At 35.9% G+C, this 16,343-nt stretch overlaps 3 protein-coding genes and 3 long non-coding RNA genes across 7 annotated transcripts; 4 read left to right on the top strand and 2 right to left on the bottom strand.

Moving 5' to 3' along the window:
• Positions 1 to 873: 873 nt before the first annotated feature.
• Positions 874 to 3,107, bottom strand: LOC115979890. Its single transcript, XR_004089222.1, has 3 exons — positions 3,044 to 3,107; positions 2,840 to 2,957; positions 874 to 1,286 (listed from the first exon to the last, which is right to left on the bottom strand). It is a non-coding gene; the product is annotated as an uncharacterized LOC115979890 (long non-coding RNA).
• A 7,308-nt stretch (positions 3,108 to 10,415) lies between these two features.
• On the top strand, positions 10,416 to 10,768 carry LOC115979891. The gene is made up of 2 exons (XR_004089223.1): positions 10,416 to 10,559; positions 10,700 to 10,768. It is a non-coding gene; the product is annotated as an uncharacterized LOC115979891 (long non-coding RNA).
• Positions 10,769 to 10,926: 158 nt separating this feature from the next.
• Positions 10,927 to 11,299, top strand: LOC115979889. Its single transcript, XR_004089221.1, has 2 exons — positions 10,927 to 10,999; positions 11,223 to 11,299. It is a non-coding gene; the product is annotated as an uncharacterized LOC115979889 (long non-coding RNA).
• A 523-nt stretch (positions 11,300 to 11,822) lies between these two features.
• Positions 11,823 to 13,247, top strand: LOC115979888. 2 transcript variants are annotated; one of them, XM_031101973.1, is made up of 4 exons: positions 11,823 to 12,049; positions 12,535 to 12,651; positions 12,749 to 12,794; positions 13,229 to 13,247. In XM_031101973.1, the coding sequence occupies exons 1-3, from the start codon at positions 11,879 to 11,881 to the stop codon at positions 12,755 to 12,757; spliced, it is 297 nt and encodes a 98-aa protein (XP_030957833.1). In that variant the 5' UTR covers positions 11,823 to 11,878; the 3' UTR covers positions 12,758 to 12,794; positions 13,229 to 13,247. The 2 variants fall into 2 exon arrangements, with proteins under 2 accessions (XP_030957833.1, XP_030957832.1); XM_031101972.1 differs by having other exon boundaries at positions 12,754 to 12,794; positions 13,229 to 13,245.
• A 160-nt stretch (positions 13,248 to 13,407) lies between these two features.
• On the bottom strand, positions 13,408 to 14,250 carry LOC115979887. Its single transcript, XM_031101971.1, has 3 exons — positions 14,056 to 14,250; positions 13,767 to 13,954; positions 13,408 to 13,562 (listed from the first exon to the last, which is right to left on the bottom strand). Exons 1-3 carry the CDS (start codon positions 14,219 to 14,221, stop codon positions 13,416 to 13,418), a joined length of 501 nt encoding a protein of 166 aa, XP_030957831.1. The 5' UTR covers positions 14,222 to 14,250; the 3' UTR covers positions 13,408 to 13,415.
• On the top strand, positions 13,869 to 15,864 carry LOC115979886. Its single transcript, XM_031101970.1, has 4 exons — positions 13,869 to 13,957; positions 14,529 to 14,679; positions 14,862 to 14,975; positions 15,059 to 15,864. The coding sequence occupies exons 2-4, from the start codon at positions 14,601 to 14,603 to the stop codon at positions 15,424 to 15,426; spliced, it is 561 nt and encodes a 186-aa protein (XP_030957830.1). The 5' UTR covers positions 13,869 to 13,957; positions 14,529 to 14,600; the 3' UTR covers positions 15,427 to 15,864.
• The last annotated feature ends 479 nt before the right edge of the window (positions 15,865 to 16,343 follow it).

Below are 16,343 nucleotides of genomic sequence, written 5' to 3'. Positions count from 1 at the left end.
ACTAGTACAAGCTCATCAAGGCTTATACATCGACCAAATGAAGCCCGAGCTTGAGCTTTGAGTTAATTTCTAACAAGCCAAGCCTGAGTGATTCCATGCTCAATTTGATTAGGATTTGCTAACAGCTAAAGTGAACACATTGCTCTATAGGGGTAACAACTAAAAGAAGTCCTTAGGAAACCCACTACAAAGAAAAGAAGTCCTTAGGAAACCCACTACAAAGAAACAATACAGACAAGAAGGATGTCATGACTGCTAATTTTCACTCGTTAAATTAAGAGTTTGGGAAATATATGTCCATTATTTAGGATTTCCACCATCTAATGAGGTAATCAAATTACAATAATTAATAGTAATGTGAATCTTTTAGTAATCTACATTACCATAAAATTGTGTACTAATTAATGAACCAAACATCATAATTTCACATTTCCATAATGTTTGCCTTAATATTGTGAACCAAACAGCACCTTTCTACCTTTGTCCTTTCCATCTTGAGATGACTGCAACTCAGATGATACGTCACTGCATATAGTTAAGGTTTATAGGGTTGTATTAGAAGGTTTTATCTTACAAAATAGAAAAGATGTCCCTATACCCTATGCGTTGAATATAAAGGCTCACTGCATTGAATGGATTTTTCTGCTATGTTGATCTTTCTTTAGGGTTCTTGTTGTCATGTAGTTGTATGCTACATTCCTTATGAAATAGTTTTAGCACTATGAGATAATTATCCCACTTGTGATTATAATTTGCACAATATTCACCCATCCTACCATAGTGAAATGTGATCCTAGCTATTTCACCAATATAAATGTCTAAAAAATCAGAAATCCTCATCCATTTTCCTAGATAACGAAATCCTCTTTCCAGTAGACTGAGAATATGCAGCAAGAACACTACTCTAGGCATTGTTCTTTACACAAAACAGTATGATCAAATTGACAAACTAAAGCATCAATATTGATAATATATAAAGAACTGAATTTAGTCTGTGCCACCTCTCTTGGAAACAATACAACTCATTTACAAACATAATTCAATGATAGTTGAAAATAATGATATCACAACCATGATTCAATCATCAATGACATCAACGAATTGAACTTGCTGGTAAAAGCTCAACAGGGTTCAATGTAGTCATCATCCTTCCACAGAATTTTTATCTGATTTCTAGCAGCCACGGCCCCACATTCACCTCTTCGACAGAAAACAAGGATATCATTTTCTTTTCAGTTTTCTTGATTTCTTGTATTCTCTCCATTTGTCTTTGAATTGACTTACACCTTCAAGGAAATAGGGGAAAGAATCATAAAATTTATAGACTGCCAGATGTGCAAGTCACAGAGAAATTCAAAAGAAAATTTTCTTAAAACGCACGAGCCGACGTGCCGTACGTGCGCACATTGTTGGGTTATAGAGTAATTATAATTCTTTGACATGACAAATGCATCTTCTTATGAGGCAACTTGTACAATCAACTTCAGATTACAAATGCTACCTTCAATAAACTAGAATAACCCTCAACATCGTAAGCATGAATGGAAAACTTTTTTCTACAAAATCAAGTAGGAAAACCATAATCATATAATTCCAACATGTTGAAATATTCCCATGTGAGTGGTAAGGTTAGTTAAATAGTGAAGTCCTGCATTGAATTTCAATGAAAAGAGTAAGTGGTTAACATAACACATAATTGAGTCCAAACTCATAGGTTTAAACTATTGACTTTAGTAGTTTTCTTATATATTATATTAACTTCTCAATTTGAGTCTTTCTAAGCCTAGGGTATTCACTTCCCAACAAGTGGTATATTAATTAGAAAATGTCTTCCGTTCAAAGGGAAGACTAATTGAAGAACTACAAGTGACTTGATAGAAGGCCCCAGGGGGAGATTTGTTGGAATATTCACATAGTCAAAATGTTGGAAAAGAACACAAATTTGTACCACTAACATCCCTATACTTAGATTCAGTATGTCTTAGCTAAATAACTATTCATATCAAGGAAAAAAAAAAAACCATTTCAACCCATCTTAGAACAAGTATCTAACACTCATAAAATTTCCTAAAATTCAAAATTTTGAAAAATAACATATTCTTAGAGTTCATTTCTCATTTGAATTAAGAAACTACCAACAAATGAATTGGATACAACCAAATCACAAAGAAAAAAATCCAGTGGAAAAAAATAAAATTGATACACTAAAATTACAAAATTTCAAACCAAAAGACCTGTTCCTCTTTCCAATAGGTACTCCTTAAACATTCATTCCCTAAACTAAAAAGCTATTACAAATTTGGAGAGTACTGCACTTGTCTCCAAACATTTGAGTAGGACTCTTACCCTAAATTTTAGAGACAAAAAGCATTGTTATCAGCCCCCCATATTCATGGAAAGTTGTCTAACACTAACAATTAAGACAAGGGGCTCGTTGAGTCTTTTATGTCACAAAATATTCCATTTATTATATATAATTGAATTAAAATTTTTATTTTGTCATGGATTGACCATGATTGAATCTCAGTCCGACCTAAAAAATCTTGCTTTTTTTTTTTTTTTTTTTTTTTAAAAACAGTTTTGTGTTTCAAAACTACGACAAATAATGTAATTTATCCTTTTCCCCCCTCTCAGTTACACCTCATTAAATGCATCATAAACCCTAATGCAAAAAATAGAAAAACAATCCCATTGTCCACCCAGTGTCAGGGATTGAATTTGAATGAAACAAATCTCTAATTACAGGTCAACATACAATCGGATAAGCTCAAAATATTTTCAATTGCAAAAAAAATAAAAAATAAAAAATAAAAGAAGAAGAAGAATGAGGAAGGGGAACCTGGTCATAAGGGTCATCTTGGTCGTTGAGAAGATCAAAGGGATTGATTGAGGAAGGAGTGCCGGAATTGGGAGACTCAGATTGATTGTCAGTGATTGGTTCAGGTTACCTACACTTCCTGTTGAGTATTACAATAGCTTTTGTATAGATAAATAAATTTTAAGATACAGTGAAGAATGAGAGATGGGACAGAGAAGAGAATACCTAAAATTAAAACACATCAAGATGGGCTCGGCTTTTTCTCAAACACCTTTTACACAAAAAGATCGGATTTTTTTAGAAAATAACTATAAAATCTAAACAATATCATTAGTTAGCAAACGTTTCAAACTATTTTGGTTTCTAACAACTCGAGTTTAGTGGAGCCGATTTGTGGGTTGTAAAATAGAGTTTAGTATACTCGATTTTCCTTTTTTGCACCGGTTGAGGTGGGGATAGGGCGCACAGAAATCGAGTTAAATAAACTCGATTTCTATGCATACAAACCGAGTCCAATACACTCGGTTTTTACGCATAGAAATCGAGTCCGTTGGACTTGATTTCTGTGTATAAAAAACGAGTCTATTAGACTCGGTTTGTATGTACAAAAACCAACTCTAATGGACTCGTTTTTTCTACATAGAAATCAAGTCCAACGGACTTGATTTCTATGTTCTTTTGCCACACGTGTATCTCAACAAAACTCTAAAAAAACTCTCATTCAAAACTCAAAAAACTCAGTCCTCCCACACTAACACACTTACAGTCCTCTCAAAAAAAACTCTTTAGTTCAAAAAACTCTCTCATTCCCTCCCACACTCACAGTGCGTCACTCAAAAAATTCAGTCTCACTCTCACTCTCACTCCATTCCATCTCGGTCTCAGCTCCATCGCCGTTCCGTCGCACTCATTCCTTCTCTTCAGCTCCGTCCTTCTCCGTCGCCGTTCCGTCGCACTCATTCCCTCTCTTCAGCTCCGTCCTTCTCCGTTGCCGTCGGCCCTCCATCTCGCTCCGGTCTCTCACTCTCCGTCGCCGTCATAGAAACGTCGCCTTCGCCGTCAGCGTCTCCGTCGCCGTCACCGTCGCCGTCCCAACAAACCGCAGGGTATCATTCTCATTTGATCTCTTCTATGTGGTTTTTGGGTTTTTATATCATTGTATGATTTTTGCTTATTTTCTGTTTCTTATATGTTCTTTTATTTTTTTTTATTTTTTGGGTGTAATGTGAATTGAGTTGAGATTAATGGGTTTTTGGATTTTTATTTTTATAAAATGTTTATTATTATTAATATTATATATTTCTGTGATTTGAATTGAGTATGACTATGCACAAGTTATGCTTACCAGTAAATAGGTACTAGCATTGATTGCTGGGATGACATGAGTTCTTATTTATTGAATTGCTGTTTGAACCTAGGGGTTTTTATCATGTGGCCTTTTCAATGAACTTTTTAACTCTTCACCATCTTGTGTGAAGTTACCATAATCACGATATATGTTCCTTCCTAGCAAATAAATTGCTCTGATAGTTTTTTCTTGTCATGACTAGCTTCTAACTGGGTCTAACGTATTTGTAGAAATATAGGAGGCAACTCTCCTGTTTAATATGACCTACACCTGAATAAAAACATCTCTTTAATCTTGGTTTTCTGTTAGGCATTGAACGAGAGGGCAGGGATTTTCTTTATGCATATGTATATGTAAAGAATCTATTGATAGATTTCTCATCATTTGAAAATTAAAAAATTACGATATTAACTGCTCATACAACTGTAAATGGACTTTGCCATTAATGCTCCTCTTTCCAATTAATCGTTTTAGTTCTCAGATCAGCATATTTCTTCATTTTTGGCAGTTCCACATATTTCATGATGCTTTAACTTTCATTAAATGTCTTATTCCTTTTTTTATATTGTTTTATGGTCTTTTGGTTTTATGGTCTTTGTTTGATTGGTCTCACGCATGGGGATTCACAACTAGTGACGCCATTCCTGTATTTATAGTCTCTTTCTTATTGAACATAATTTTTTTTTTTCGTGTAATTGTTTTGGCTGCTTTGTGCTTTTTGTATGTAGTCTTTTTTTCAATAAAATTATTCTTATAAAAAAAAGGCTCTCCTAAATATTACAATATGAAATTCATCATATATATTAAAATGCCTGTCTAGAAATTTATTTTCCTTTCTTCCTTCTTTATATAAGCATAGAAATGATGTTCATCCATATATATACATATTTGAGGTGCTAATTGCATTTTATACCTTGCAGGAATAGGCTTCAAAAGGCTTCACAACATAAGCTTTTAGTGAAGGTAGTTGCATAGTGATATTGCAGGTAATGATTCTACTATGTTGCTGCATTTCAAATCTTGGCTGCCATGTTTGCTTTGTTACCTTTGTTCATTTGCTTTACTATACATTGCTGTTATTGAAGATTTTTTATTTATTTATTGTCCTGGTATTTAAAATTTGCATTATATTGTCGTATTTTTAACATCTGGTTCTTCACTTCTTCTGCATAGTTTTCACATGAATCTACATAGGCAATGTTGAAATGATTTTATGATTTCTTACATTATGTTTGGTAGGATGAAGTGTAGAAATGAGATTTTTCGTACCTACTTGTGTTGGGGTGGTAGGGTAAAGGCTTTGTTCACCATTGTACCCTGGTTTGGATGTTTTGTTATGAGTTCAGACAATCAATTTTAGAAACTTTGATAAGAACCCACCCCACAAACTCCTCCCCCCTTTTTAATTTTTTCAGATCTTTTATGTAGCACGTAACTGTAGGGTCCATTTTGTAGGAGGGAAAATAGTAAGGCGAACTATGTGGGTAGCCCAAATTAATCAACGCGGATATGATTTTCCTTCATTCTTTTTGTCACCTTTTGTAAAACTTCATTGTAGCCCAAATTAATTTGATGAGTAAAGAGGACCATCTGCTTGTTGTCAAAATAAACTGAATCATTTTCTTGTTCATCACTTTCCTTGCCAATTTAACATGTGATTATATTACTCTTGACTCCCTAAACTTCGTGCAGTATGGCTGCTGTTCCTGCTCAGCTCCCTGATGAGTTTGGTCCTGGGCCCATTGACGATTCGATGTTAAGGTTTATAAAAACACATCGAGCGTGCGCTGTTTGGGAAGGCAAGGTAAAAATTAAAACCGACCACCTGCTGAATATTCTCTTCTTATCCTTTTACATTATGTTGATTTTTTTTTTTCTTCCCATTTCTGAAATTCTAAGTGTCAATGGTATTACTAGCTTTCAATGCATGGTCATGCGCATTAGTTGGGTTAAGTTAGATTGGTTGACTGTTAGTGTGGGTGGACACTTTGCTACCATTCACTCTTTCATCTAGAAAACCATTTCAAAACACTTTGAGATGAAGCTAATGCTAAAAGTATGAAATTTAGGCTAAAAGGATCATAGTTATGTTCCAAACATTCCAATATGTAAAAAATTAAATGCAGCCAGGCAACCCTCAATAGAAGAATGATGAACCAGCATTATTAAAAGAATGTTATTACTTATTACTTACCACAACAGCAGTAATGATTCATTGTTACATTACAATCTTGTGATGCTAAAATTGCTATGTAGAATGCAATGAATTAAACTAATCACATCAAAAATAAATAAATAAATAAACTGAACTCAATTGAGACTTATAAGTATATTAAGTCTCCTGCTAAACACTGACGATACTGTGTCCATGTGCTTATAATAACTTGGCCTTATTTATTTATTTTGTCTCCCCAAAAGAATGGTCATGATCAACATTTTGTATAAGCATATTCTAGCCAATTAATAATCTCGGTGTATACTTTGTGTGTGTGCAATTAGACCTCACCAGTGCTCCACAGTTCAGAAACTAGGTTGGCAACTTTCCTTATAACAATTTCCATAATCAAGCTAACAAGTTTTAAATACATACCTTACAGCCCGAGTGGATAGCATTTTGGTGCCATGCATAGCCCTCTTTACATAACCAAATCAATTAGCCTTAACCAAGTTACCACTCTCTTTGTCTATGACAAGGCCTCTAATCACCTAGATGAAACAATTGAACAATTTGTGCTTAGTTACAGGAAAGAAAAACAAATGTCAGGACCAGCAAAAAATGCCATGATTTACAAACTCTTAAAATTGTGTAGAAATGAAGATGTCAGTAAGAGTACGTTTAAATGTGTTGCGTACATGAATGTGTTGTGTACGTGAACTCGATGTCTGTGCATACATGAACAAAGCAATCCTAGGCTCATAAGAGTTATTTTTGTTTGAAGCAATGTGACCTGTGATAATTTTATTGTTGCTTGGCAAGAAGTTGTTCAGGTTGTGGTTGTTGCAGTAATTTTTCTTGTTATTATTGAGAATGCTAGCCTTTGCCTCTAGTTTCTTTTACTTTCCCCTATTTAGGTTGTTTATTTTCCATCTAACTTTTCCTGGTTTAGAGGCAGCAATAGGCTGGTCGCATGGGAAGCCTTTCATTACTAGACAAATGTATAAAGTGCATTGCATCCTTTTATTTTTCTCCCGTTGTTGCTTTTTTTTTTGGTTTTTTTTTTTCTTTTTGGGGTTGATATTTTAAGGTCCCTTCATAACTGCTTTATTTTTGTTTTTTGGGATCAATAACTACAATCATATATACAAAGGTTATGGCATATTGCATCTCATCACCATAGTTCTATCATGTGCAGGATCTAGGGCCACTGAAATGCCGCGGTCGTAATGACGAGTTTCGAAAACGATGCCGGATAGTGGTGGATGATCGTATCGTCGACATTGTGAAAAGAGTTGGATTAGAGGGGCTGTATAGGACTCTAGGTAGAGAGATTGATCATAACCTGATCACGGCCTTCGTTGAGCAATGGCGGCCTGAAACCCACACCTTCCACCTGCCACATGGTGAGACAACGATCACATTACAAGATATGGAGGTTCTTTTCGGGATTCCAATCGATGGTGAGGCAATTGTTGGAACAACTGACTTGACATGGAAGGATGAATGTCGGAGTCTGCTTGGAATTGCTACTAATAACACCACGCTTAAAGGACAAAGGATCCAAATTAAGAAGCTACTAGAAAAAATTGACGAAGGGTTGCCCGATGATGCAGCAGAGGTGGTTGTGCATCAATATGCACGGTGTTATATCCTAGCACTCCTGGCAGACACAATTTTCGCCGACAAGTCTGGCGATAGGGTGCATACGATGTGGTTGCAGATGCTGAGGGACCTTCGGAATCCACCTCAATACAGTTGGGGGAGCGCTTGCCTTGCATGGCTGTACAGAGAGTTATGCAGGGCAACTGACAGAGGTGCTAGTCAGATTGGTGGGGCCTTGTTGCTAATTCAGTATTGGGCATGGGTTAGATTCCCTTTTTTGTGCCCAAGGATGGACCTCCCACTAGATGGTGCATATGGCCCACCATTTGCACCTTCTCCATTGTCTATTAAGTAAGTCTCTTCCTTGGCTGATTCTCTTTATTGGAAATAGATCCATAATTTTAAACACATTGTTAGACATAGAAAATAAAATTTTAACCTTGATATTCTTCAAATTTTGACTCATTAATAGGATTTTTATTTATGTTTTTTATATATCGTTTGACAACCACGGAGGTCATATGTTATGATTGATGTATAATATAAGTCTTATTAATTTCTAGCTCCACCACTAATCATATGTTTAGATAATCATTTATTAGTATAAACTTAGTGGTATGTACTGTTAAATTTACGATTGCCCATCATTTATTGTTGTTGATTACTTCATATTCTTAATTCCAAGTATTGACTCCCTCTTTCGCAATTGTAGGACTGTGTGGGTTGTGAGCACCTTGAATAGCCCCGCCGAAATCTGTCTGGTCCGGTACCGTCAGCTTTTAGATTGTATGCATCCAAAGCAGGTACCAAAATTGTGTTTATTCTATTGTTTATGACTATTGTATTTATAAATGTAAAAGAGCTCATAGATATGGAACATTGCATAATGTGCTGCCCTTTGATTTGACTATTTCAGGTGGTGTGGCAACCATATGAAGCTGAATTAGCCCACCTGCCTGCATTTTGTGTCGCCGGAAGGGATGTATGGACGGCGAGGGTACCGCTTGTATGTTTCTGGCTAGTAGAGAAACATACACCGGACCGTGTTGTTCGTCAGTTCGGGATGGTACAAGAACCCCCCCCCCCCATATGTTGATACTGACGAAGCCCTTCATGCCATAGACCTGAGGGGGAAGATGGAGGTGAATTGGAGGGACAGACATTATGGCCATATCCGAGTATGGAATACTCGAGCACGATCTCTATGTCCTGGAGCACGACTAGAGGGTGATATGTCGCCTGCTCATCCATACTTTGATTGGTACGATAGGGTGACTTGGAGGTTCGTCGACCACACTTCGGCTTCACTTATTATTATGGTAATTGCTTCGACCTTTCTTTTCAATTTTTGTTGCGTATCAGGAACTTCAGTATGATGTACTACTTGTATTTATTTACTTTCAGGTTGCCAGTCACAAGAAGTTGTTGAAACTTTATACAGTAGGCAGTCCTGAGTACAAGCATATTTCAGCTGTATTTAAGACAGTGGAACGCCTTCACCGTATAATTGCTCGACTTCCGTTGGAAGATATCGATGGGGCAAATCCAGAAGCGCCAGAAGATACTGGACGACCAAGCACGAGCTCAACTCGTGCCAGCCATAGCCATGGTCAGCGTGCTGTATCCCATCAGGTTGCATGTAGGGCAGATCCCCCTCCACCCCCACGTGCATCTCTTGCCCCAGAGTTCCCTCCACCTCCACATGCATCTCCTTCCCTAGAGATCCCTTCACGTACTGCTCATGCAGTTTCTAACCTAGAGATCTCTCTACCCACTGCTCATGCATCTTTTCACCCCGAGATCCCTTCACACACCTCACATACATTTTTTGATCCTGCTCATCTTTCATTTACTCCACCATCCTTTGATCTCGGCCCTGATTTCAGTCAAACCCCTCCTGTCATGCACACGCAATCCCCCTCGTACAGCATTGGTCATACAGACCATGTACCACCCCATAGTCACCCCATGTCATTCATGCCCACTCCTAGACTGCATATAGATCCCATGACTACGGGCACTCACATTTCATTTGCTACACCATCCTCCCCCGCAATTGTTGGGAGTCAAGCAAAACAGCCAGCTGTGCATGTTGAGAATGAGCAGGTTGTTGGGTTACAGTCACCTCCACAAGGTCGACCTAAACGTACAATAAAAACACCTCATTGTGGGACAGGTGGTCACAAAGCAGGACACAACGCTGGCCCCACTGTATGACAAATCATTTAATGTAATGAATATCGAGTAACTACTGTTATGGTTGGTATTGGAATTCATGTAATCCATTGTTTGGTTGTAACTTCATCTTTGCAGCAACGTGAGGAGCCTCACGAAGGAGATGCAGTACCCCCTCCCCCACATACCAGACACTATACGAGACAGCATAAGTGTAAAATGCATTAGGATTAGCATCTCATAGAGGTTCTCTCTCTCTCTTGCTCTCTGAAATCACTGTTTTTTTATTTATTTAATTATTTTAATGCTTTCAAAACATTCCTAATTATTTGATGTGGGTTTATCAAGAAACAAAGGAGGACACTCGAGAATTGGAGTTTCTGACCCTAAGTGATGATCAGCACTTAGCTTAGAAAACACCTCACTCTTTCTAGGTTGGACCTGAAAATGCTTCACAGGTTTGTTAGGATCTCTCTCTCTGCCATATTAATGGTGTTTTTAACAATTATTTTGAATTGACTTTTAGGTAAAATGATAATGTAATGCTTTCAGTTTTCAAATTTTGAACTGCACTTTATAATTTTTTGCCATGGAGCAGGTTATTTTGTCCAGTCCCGTACTGAATGAAGGGGAGCTTGAGTCCTTGCTAAATGATCCCTCTTTGAAACCTCAAGTTTTGCCAACATTTTTTGATATTCGTAAAGGAGTTGATGATTCATTTTAGTGAGTTCTACCTTAAGAATTATCCACTTCTGGTTTATCTGTGGTTTCAATAGAAAAAAATGTTGCTCTATTCCATTGCTTTACTATTTTATACTGATTGTTTCTAATTATTTCAGGCTGTTAAATCCGGTCTTCTCAAAATTCTTTCCAAAATGGGAATCTCATTGCTTTCTAGGTATTAACTCTTTATATTATTTATTTATTTATTTATATATATATATATATATATATATTTTGTAGTCAGTTATATAAGTTCTGCCATAATAATTATTTGATTTACATGGTCCACATTGTTTGTTTTTTTTGTTTTAAATAGGTCAGTTTACAGCTGTGCTTTTTAAGTTCATAATTTATGCAGTCATGTTGGCAACTCCACCTACTAGTTTCTGGTCTTATAGTTATTGTGGTGCACAGATATTTGAGATTTATGGATTAGGGAAGGAGATTGTTGATCTTTCATTTTGTGGAAGTGTCTCAAAAATTGGTGGATTAACTTTTGATGAGGTAAGGAAAACTTAAATGAAGCCCTTGGTCTTGTGATTGAATATATTTTCCTTTATATTGGCTTTAGATAAAGGAATTCATATTTTACGGATTTGTTCATGAAGCCCTTGGGTTGTATTTGTTCATTATGCTTTTGCCTTACCTAAGAACGTCTTGAAAGTCTAACTGTTCTAAAATTGCTCTTGTAGTCCTAATTTATATCTATCCATTAGTTTCAAACTTTGACATTGAATGGAATGGAATGTACAATAAGCATAATTTATTCTAGAAAGGGGTCTAACATCCTTATTTGTTTTTGTATGAATCTCAATGATTAGGCCATCAGGTAATTTATTTTGCAATGTGTGCCACAAGGATTCACATTGTCCCATTGGTAGATTAAATCTCATTTATTTGTTGGAGCTTTTAACATCATCCAAATATTTATTGTTTCAGAATGTGAGGCCGAATGCTGAAAACCTCCCTGAGGATTTGGGTTTGATTGTGAGTTGTGACTTATTGTTGGAGAGAGGACCCAAACACTCGACCAAACTTCAGGCAAATTATACAGATGCTCTTGCATTATCTGTCTACTATTTCACCACCAGAGCCCATTATCCCTCCTCGGATATATGCTGAAAAATATACTGTGTTTCCGCCAGAATCTCCTGGTACAAGTTCCTTAATGGCTGCAAGACATGACTCAGGGGAAACCCCAACATCCAACATAGAAGACAACTCTGTAGGTTTTTTCAGTTGCTTTAGACATTGCTACTGATCCCATATAATAATTATTAGTCAAGTTCAATAAACTAGAGTCTCAGATGTTGCAAAAATACTACATCTTACTTCAAAAAAAAAAAAAAATAGTAAATTTGCTGAAACTTAGTTAGTTTAGTAAGTTGACATAGGAAATTATGTTGGAGCTGATGTTATGGTCAAGAAGCCTTCACTGAGTTCTGGAGTTGGGGTTGCTGAGATGTTGTTTGACTTGTCTCATTGTAAAATAAGCTTATTTGGTCTGTGATAATATATATTTTTTTTATCATGAATACCTCCGGTGTACTAGAGTGGCACTAATGTAATACCTGTTTTTTGTTCACTTTGCTAATTATATTCCCATTATACGTATAAAATATTCCTTTCCCATGTATATGAAAACAAGAGCTCCTATCAGCATTCCTGGTTAATAGGCAGCAATTTTGACTAAATATTTAAAATTTGCAGGCTCAAGCAAGGGAGAAAGCTGAAAAAGAGGGATTTGAAGTAAGCAATCCCAAGACCCAAAATTTGGTGGCTAACACAAAGGCCCTAGCAGAAAATGAAGGGGAGGGACTTGCCAAGGTTACATTTCTTTTACTTTTGTGCCTTGATTTATCTACCCCCTAGCTTAAATAAGTGTTCCTGCTCAGCACACTGTAATTCATCTTGATTATTACAGCACAGTTGAAGAGTTGGTGGAAGTGGGTCCTGAAAAGTTAAAGGAGGTAAGGAGTTTTTTATTTTTCTTTTTTATAAACCTATAGTTGTAAGGCTCCAGAACATATGACCTTACAAAAGTAATTGTGAATCATTTTCCCCCCTAGTAAAAGATATAAGGTGTTAGTTAGCAAAAATTATAGGTGTTAGTTAGCAAAAAAGATATAAGGTGTTAGTTAGCAAAAATTATAGGTGTTAGTTAGCAAAAATGATATAAGGTGTTAGTTAGCAAAAATTAAAAGATATCAGCTTTCTTTTTTCTTTTACTGAATGTGATGTTTTACCAAATAGAATTGGTTTTGACTGGAGAATATGTTATGAACCAAATTTGACATCTTTATTCATATAATTGTTAGTCTCTAATATCTTCTCAGTTAAAAAAAATGATAAACATTAAGAGGGATTTCATGATCCTCAAATAATTGTTTGACATTTGTTTTAGGCTCAGAATGATGATTTTCAGCCATCTTTAATCTTGAAGATTATAAAGGTTGGTTTTTTTTTTTTTTTGGATTATAATATATATATATATATATATATATAAACTATTTTTATCTGTTTGTCATATACATTTTTTAAGCATTCATTCAATTTTCTCTAACTAATCGGTATCTTAAAAACTTCAGTCCTCATAAATAAATGCTAGTTGGGTGTTTGTATGAATGTGCAATTGGATAACAATTAGCATGCATATATGAAGTACTTGTGAGGACCCCTTCAGGGAAGAATGCCCAAAAAGAATAAGGATTATCATTCTTTAGAAAGGAACCTTCCAACTGTCATTTTCAATCAAACCCCACAAAAATGATAAACACAGGAATCAATCCAAGAGAATTTTTGAAAAAATAGAAAGGAAAATACTAAAGCTAAATGTGATTGACCTCACTTTAACAACATAATAAATAAGTGTCCGAATTTTTTTTTTGCGATTGCTACATATCAGTTTGTAGGATTCAAATAGTAAAAAAAAAAACACTCACCCTGTTGTCTTGGAAAGATAGTTCAATTTCAGAAAGATCAGGTTGAGCTTCAAGTATTGCTTTCAATGAAGGGATGATATCCTCCTCCATTAACTGAGGCAGTGGCTTGGCCGTAGCTTTTGCTGGAGGTTTGGCCTTTGCTGGAGCTTCTTCTTGAGCTGTCTTCACCTCCTTTGTTTCGGCAGCCACTGGTAATTTCAAGACATTTGTAGTTTTCTTGAATTGATTTAACTTGTACAATTTAACTGTTACAAATTATATAATATTAGATGAGAATGCAACTACTTACCTGTAGAAGTAGACGATTCTTGCACAGCAGACCAAGCAACCATGTTTCTGTGATTAGTTACTAATTTACATACCCTCTGCAAATAAAATAAATAAATAAATAAAAATTCACAAATATGCCTATCCTCCCTCTGGCCATCACAAAATATAATTATTTTTTCAACCATTTAGTTGGAGATCAATGTAAATAGCTCATATTTAATAAAAAAAATAAAAAAAAAAGGTGTATAACAACGGAAAATCTTGGGAGAGGTCAGTATAATTTTCCAAAATGAGAAAACTAGCTGATGTGGCACAAGACAAGCGGCCTAATAATTGTGTCCACATATTAGAGTTCTACACCATATCAAATTTTAGATGCCAAAATGATGTTCTCCATATCCCAGAGATCCTCTTATCTTTGCCAAGTTTCAGTATTTAATTTTGTTCTCCAACTGGGTTTATCTATAATTTTTGTTTGTATTGTAAAATCAGGAGATTATAAGGAAGGATATTATATTGGAGTGGAAGTAGTTGAAGGTGACCCAGAAGCAGAAAAACCATTTTATGGTCCAGGCTGAGATTCATTGCGGACAGGCTGAGATCTGGAGGCAGATTACTGCTGCTGGAGACACTTGTACTGAAGGTATTTTCTTGCGCATGTACACATTTGCTATGTATCCTACAATTACTGCCCTGCCCAGCCCAACACCCCCCCCCCCTCTCACCCACCGTATCTTTATAGTTTATGTTTCTCTTGCTTTGTTGTTGCTAACTTGCTGCTTGCCCTTATCAGTTATCTGTTAATATATATATTTTTTCTTCCAGTGACAGATTGTATAAGTCAAGTTTTAGGACTTCATATTCTGGGTTGGTTGGGCCGGCTTGCTTTCCTTCCTCCTCGATGTTTATTAGTTCTTCCACCTCGGCCTCTCTCTTGCGGTAAATACAGATTACATTCCATTTGTTTGGTTTTTTTTCCCTCTTTCATCTTTGGTTGTGACTCTGATTCATATTTTTGGCAGGTGTTTTCCCTAATTTTGATTCCATATTTGTTCCTCGAGATAAAGATGTGTCTAATTGTGAAGGCTCTGCTGACCTGCATCATAGCCCTTCAATTGTTGAATTTGATGAGACGTCATCACAAATATCTTGTCGTGACGCTCAGTCTTCGAGTGAATTGTCAATCCCCAAGAGTCCTCCTGCTTTGCTAAAAGGTAGCGTAACAACTTTAAACGTGGATGTGCTTGAGCAGACAGTGTTGCCTCTTCAAAATCAGCTTCTTACCCATCTTGAATCAATGAATCTGCTTCAACACAAGTCCATGACACAGGTGGTGGAATCTACTTTTATCGTTTTGGATCGTCTATTAGTTAATTATACACCTTTTTAAGAGCGTGTGAAGGAGTTCATTGCCTGTGCATCATCATTTGCTGATATAGAGTAGTCCATCAACAACAAACATTCTTTTCAAGAGTTGATGGAGCGGTACCATAGTGAGAAAGTAAGGTATATAAGCAAAGTGGCTACTATAAGCAACAATAGTGTAGCTGTGTAGCATCTATCCATTTTGGCTATATAATTTGATTGTTTTTTATATGTAATTTGTCACTTTGTTCCATCCTTGGTTAAATGGATTGGATTTAGCTAGATCTTATGTATGATCGTATAGCCTCTTCATAATCAGTATGTTGGTTTGCGTAGAGCTTTGTATGTGAATTGCATAGCTTGTACAAGGATTTTTCTATGTACAGCTTTTAAATTATGTTGAGATTTACCGAAATGATACTAATTTGATAAATAAAAGTCATCTATTTCACCTTTTCTGTTCCATTGATGCTTCTATCAATCACAAATTGTTAGAATTTATTTTTTCCTTATAAAATAACCAATGTTTAAAATGGGGAAAAAAATCAGACAAATGGGAGGTTGTAATTGATATATTTGATAGACAATAATCTGTTCACTAGATAAATGCATAGTCGGGTTTGCATGGATGTTGAGGTGGGAAATTTCCTACGAGTGTCTTCAGAAATAAGTGTTTCCTTGGGGTGTTTATTGTTTCTCTTTTTGGTTGTTTTTTGATGAATGAGCATGATTGCACTGATGGTACTGACCAAGCTTCAATTGGAAGTTGTAGCATCAATGCTCAAAGCACGAATAATCAAAGGGTTGATAATTCATTGACAATATTTATTACCCCTTGAAGGGGAAGGGAAGGATGTGTGTGTGTCTATAGCATTCAGGAAAAATCATAGTTAAGAATTGTGAACATTGGGTTCAATAAAGGCTTTTTATGTTTTTTTTTTT

Source organism: Quercus lobata, chromosome 3 (genome assembly GCF_001633185.2).
Source record: "Quercus lobata isolate SW786 chromosome 3, ValleyOak3.0 Primary Assembly, whole genome shotgun sequence".
In the NCBI taxonomy this organism is placed as follows: Eukaryota; Viridiplantae; Streptophyta; class Magnoliopsida; order Fagales; family Fagaceae; genus Quercus; species Quercus lobata.
This window is presented reverse-complemented; position numbering and strand designations above follow the sequence as displayed.

Bases quoted from the DNA above. Each gene is read 5' to 3' on its own strand.
- LOC115979888 (XM_031101972.1), top strand. From the start codon at position 11,879: ATGCTCTTGCATTATCTGTCTACTATTTCACCACCAGAGCCCATTATC. The intron at 12,050-12,534 runs GTAGGTTTTTTC...TAAAATTTGCAG, and splicing joins CCAACATAGAAGACAACTCT to GCTCAAGCAAGGGAGAAAGC. The intron at 12,652-12,753 runs GTTACATTTCTT...ATTACAGCACAG, and splicing joins AAGGGGAGGGACTTGCCAAG to TTGAAGAGTTGGTGGAAGTG.
- LOC115979887 (XM_031101971.1), bottom strand. From the start codon at position 14,221: ATGGTTGAAAAAATAATTATATTTTGTGATGGCCAGAGGGAGGATAGG. The intron at 13,955-14,055 runs GTAAGTAGTTGC...TGAAATTACCAG, and splicing joins AGAATCGTCTACTTCTACAG to TGGCTGCCGAAACAAAGGAG. The intron at 13,563-13,766 runs GTGAGTGTTTTT...TGAAAATGACAG, and splicing joins TATCTTTCCAAGACAACAGG to TTGGAAGGTTCCTTTCTAAA.
- LOC115979886 (XM_031101970.1), top strand. From the start codon at position 14,601: ATGGTCCAGGCTGAGATTCATTGCGGACAGGCTGAGATCTGGAGGCAG. The intron at 14,680-14,861 runs GTATTTTCTTGC...TTTTTCTTCCAG, and splicing joins TGGAGACACTTGTACTGAAG to TGACAGATTGTATAAGTCAA. The intron at 14,976-15,058 runs GTAAATACAGAT...TATTTTTGGCAG, and splicing joins ACCTCGGCCTCTCTCTTGCG to GTGTTTTCCCTAATTTTGAT.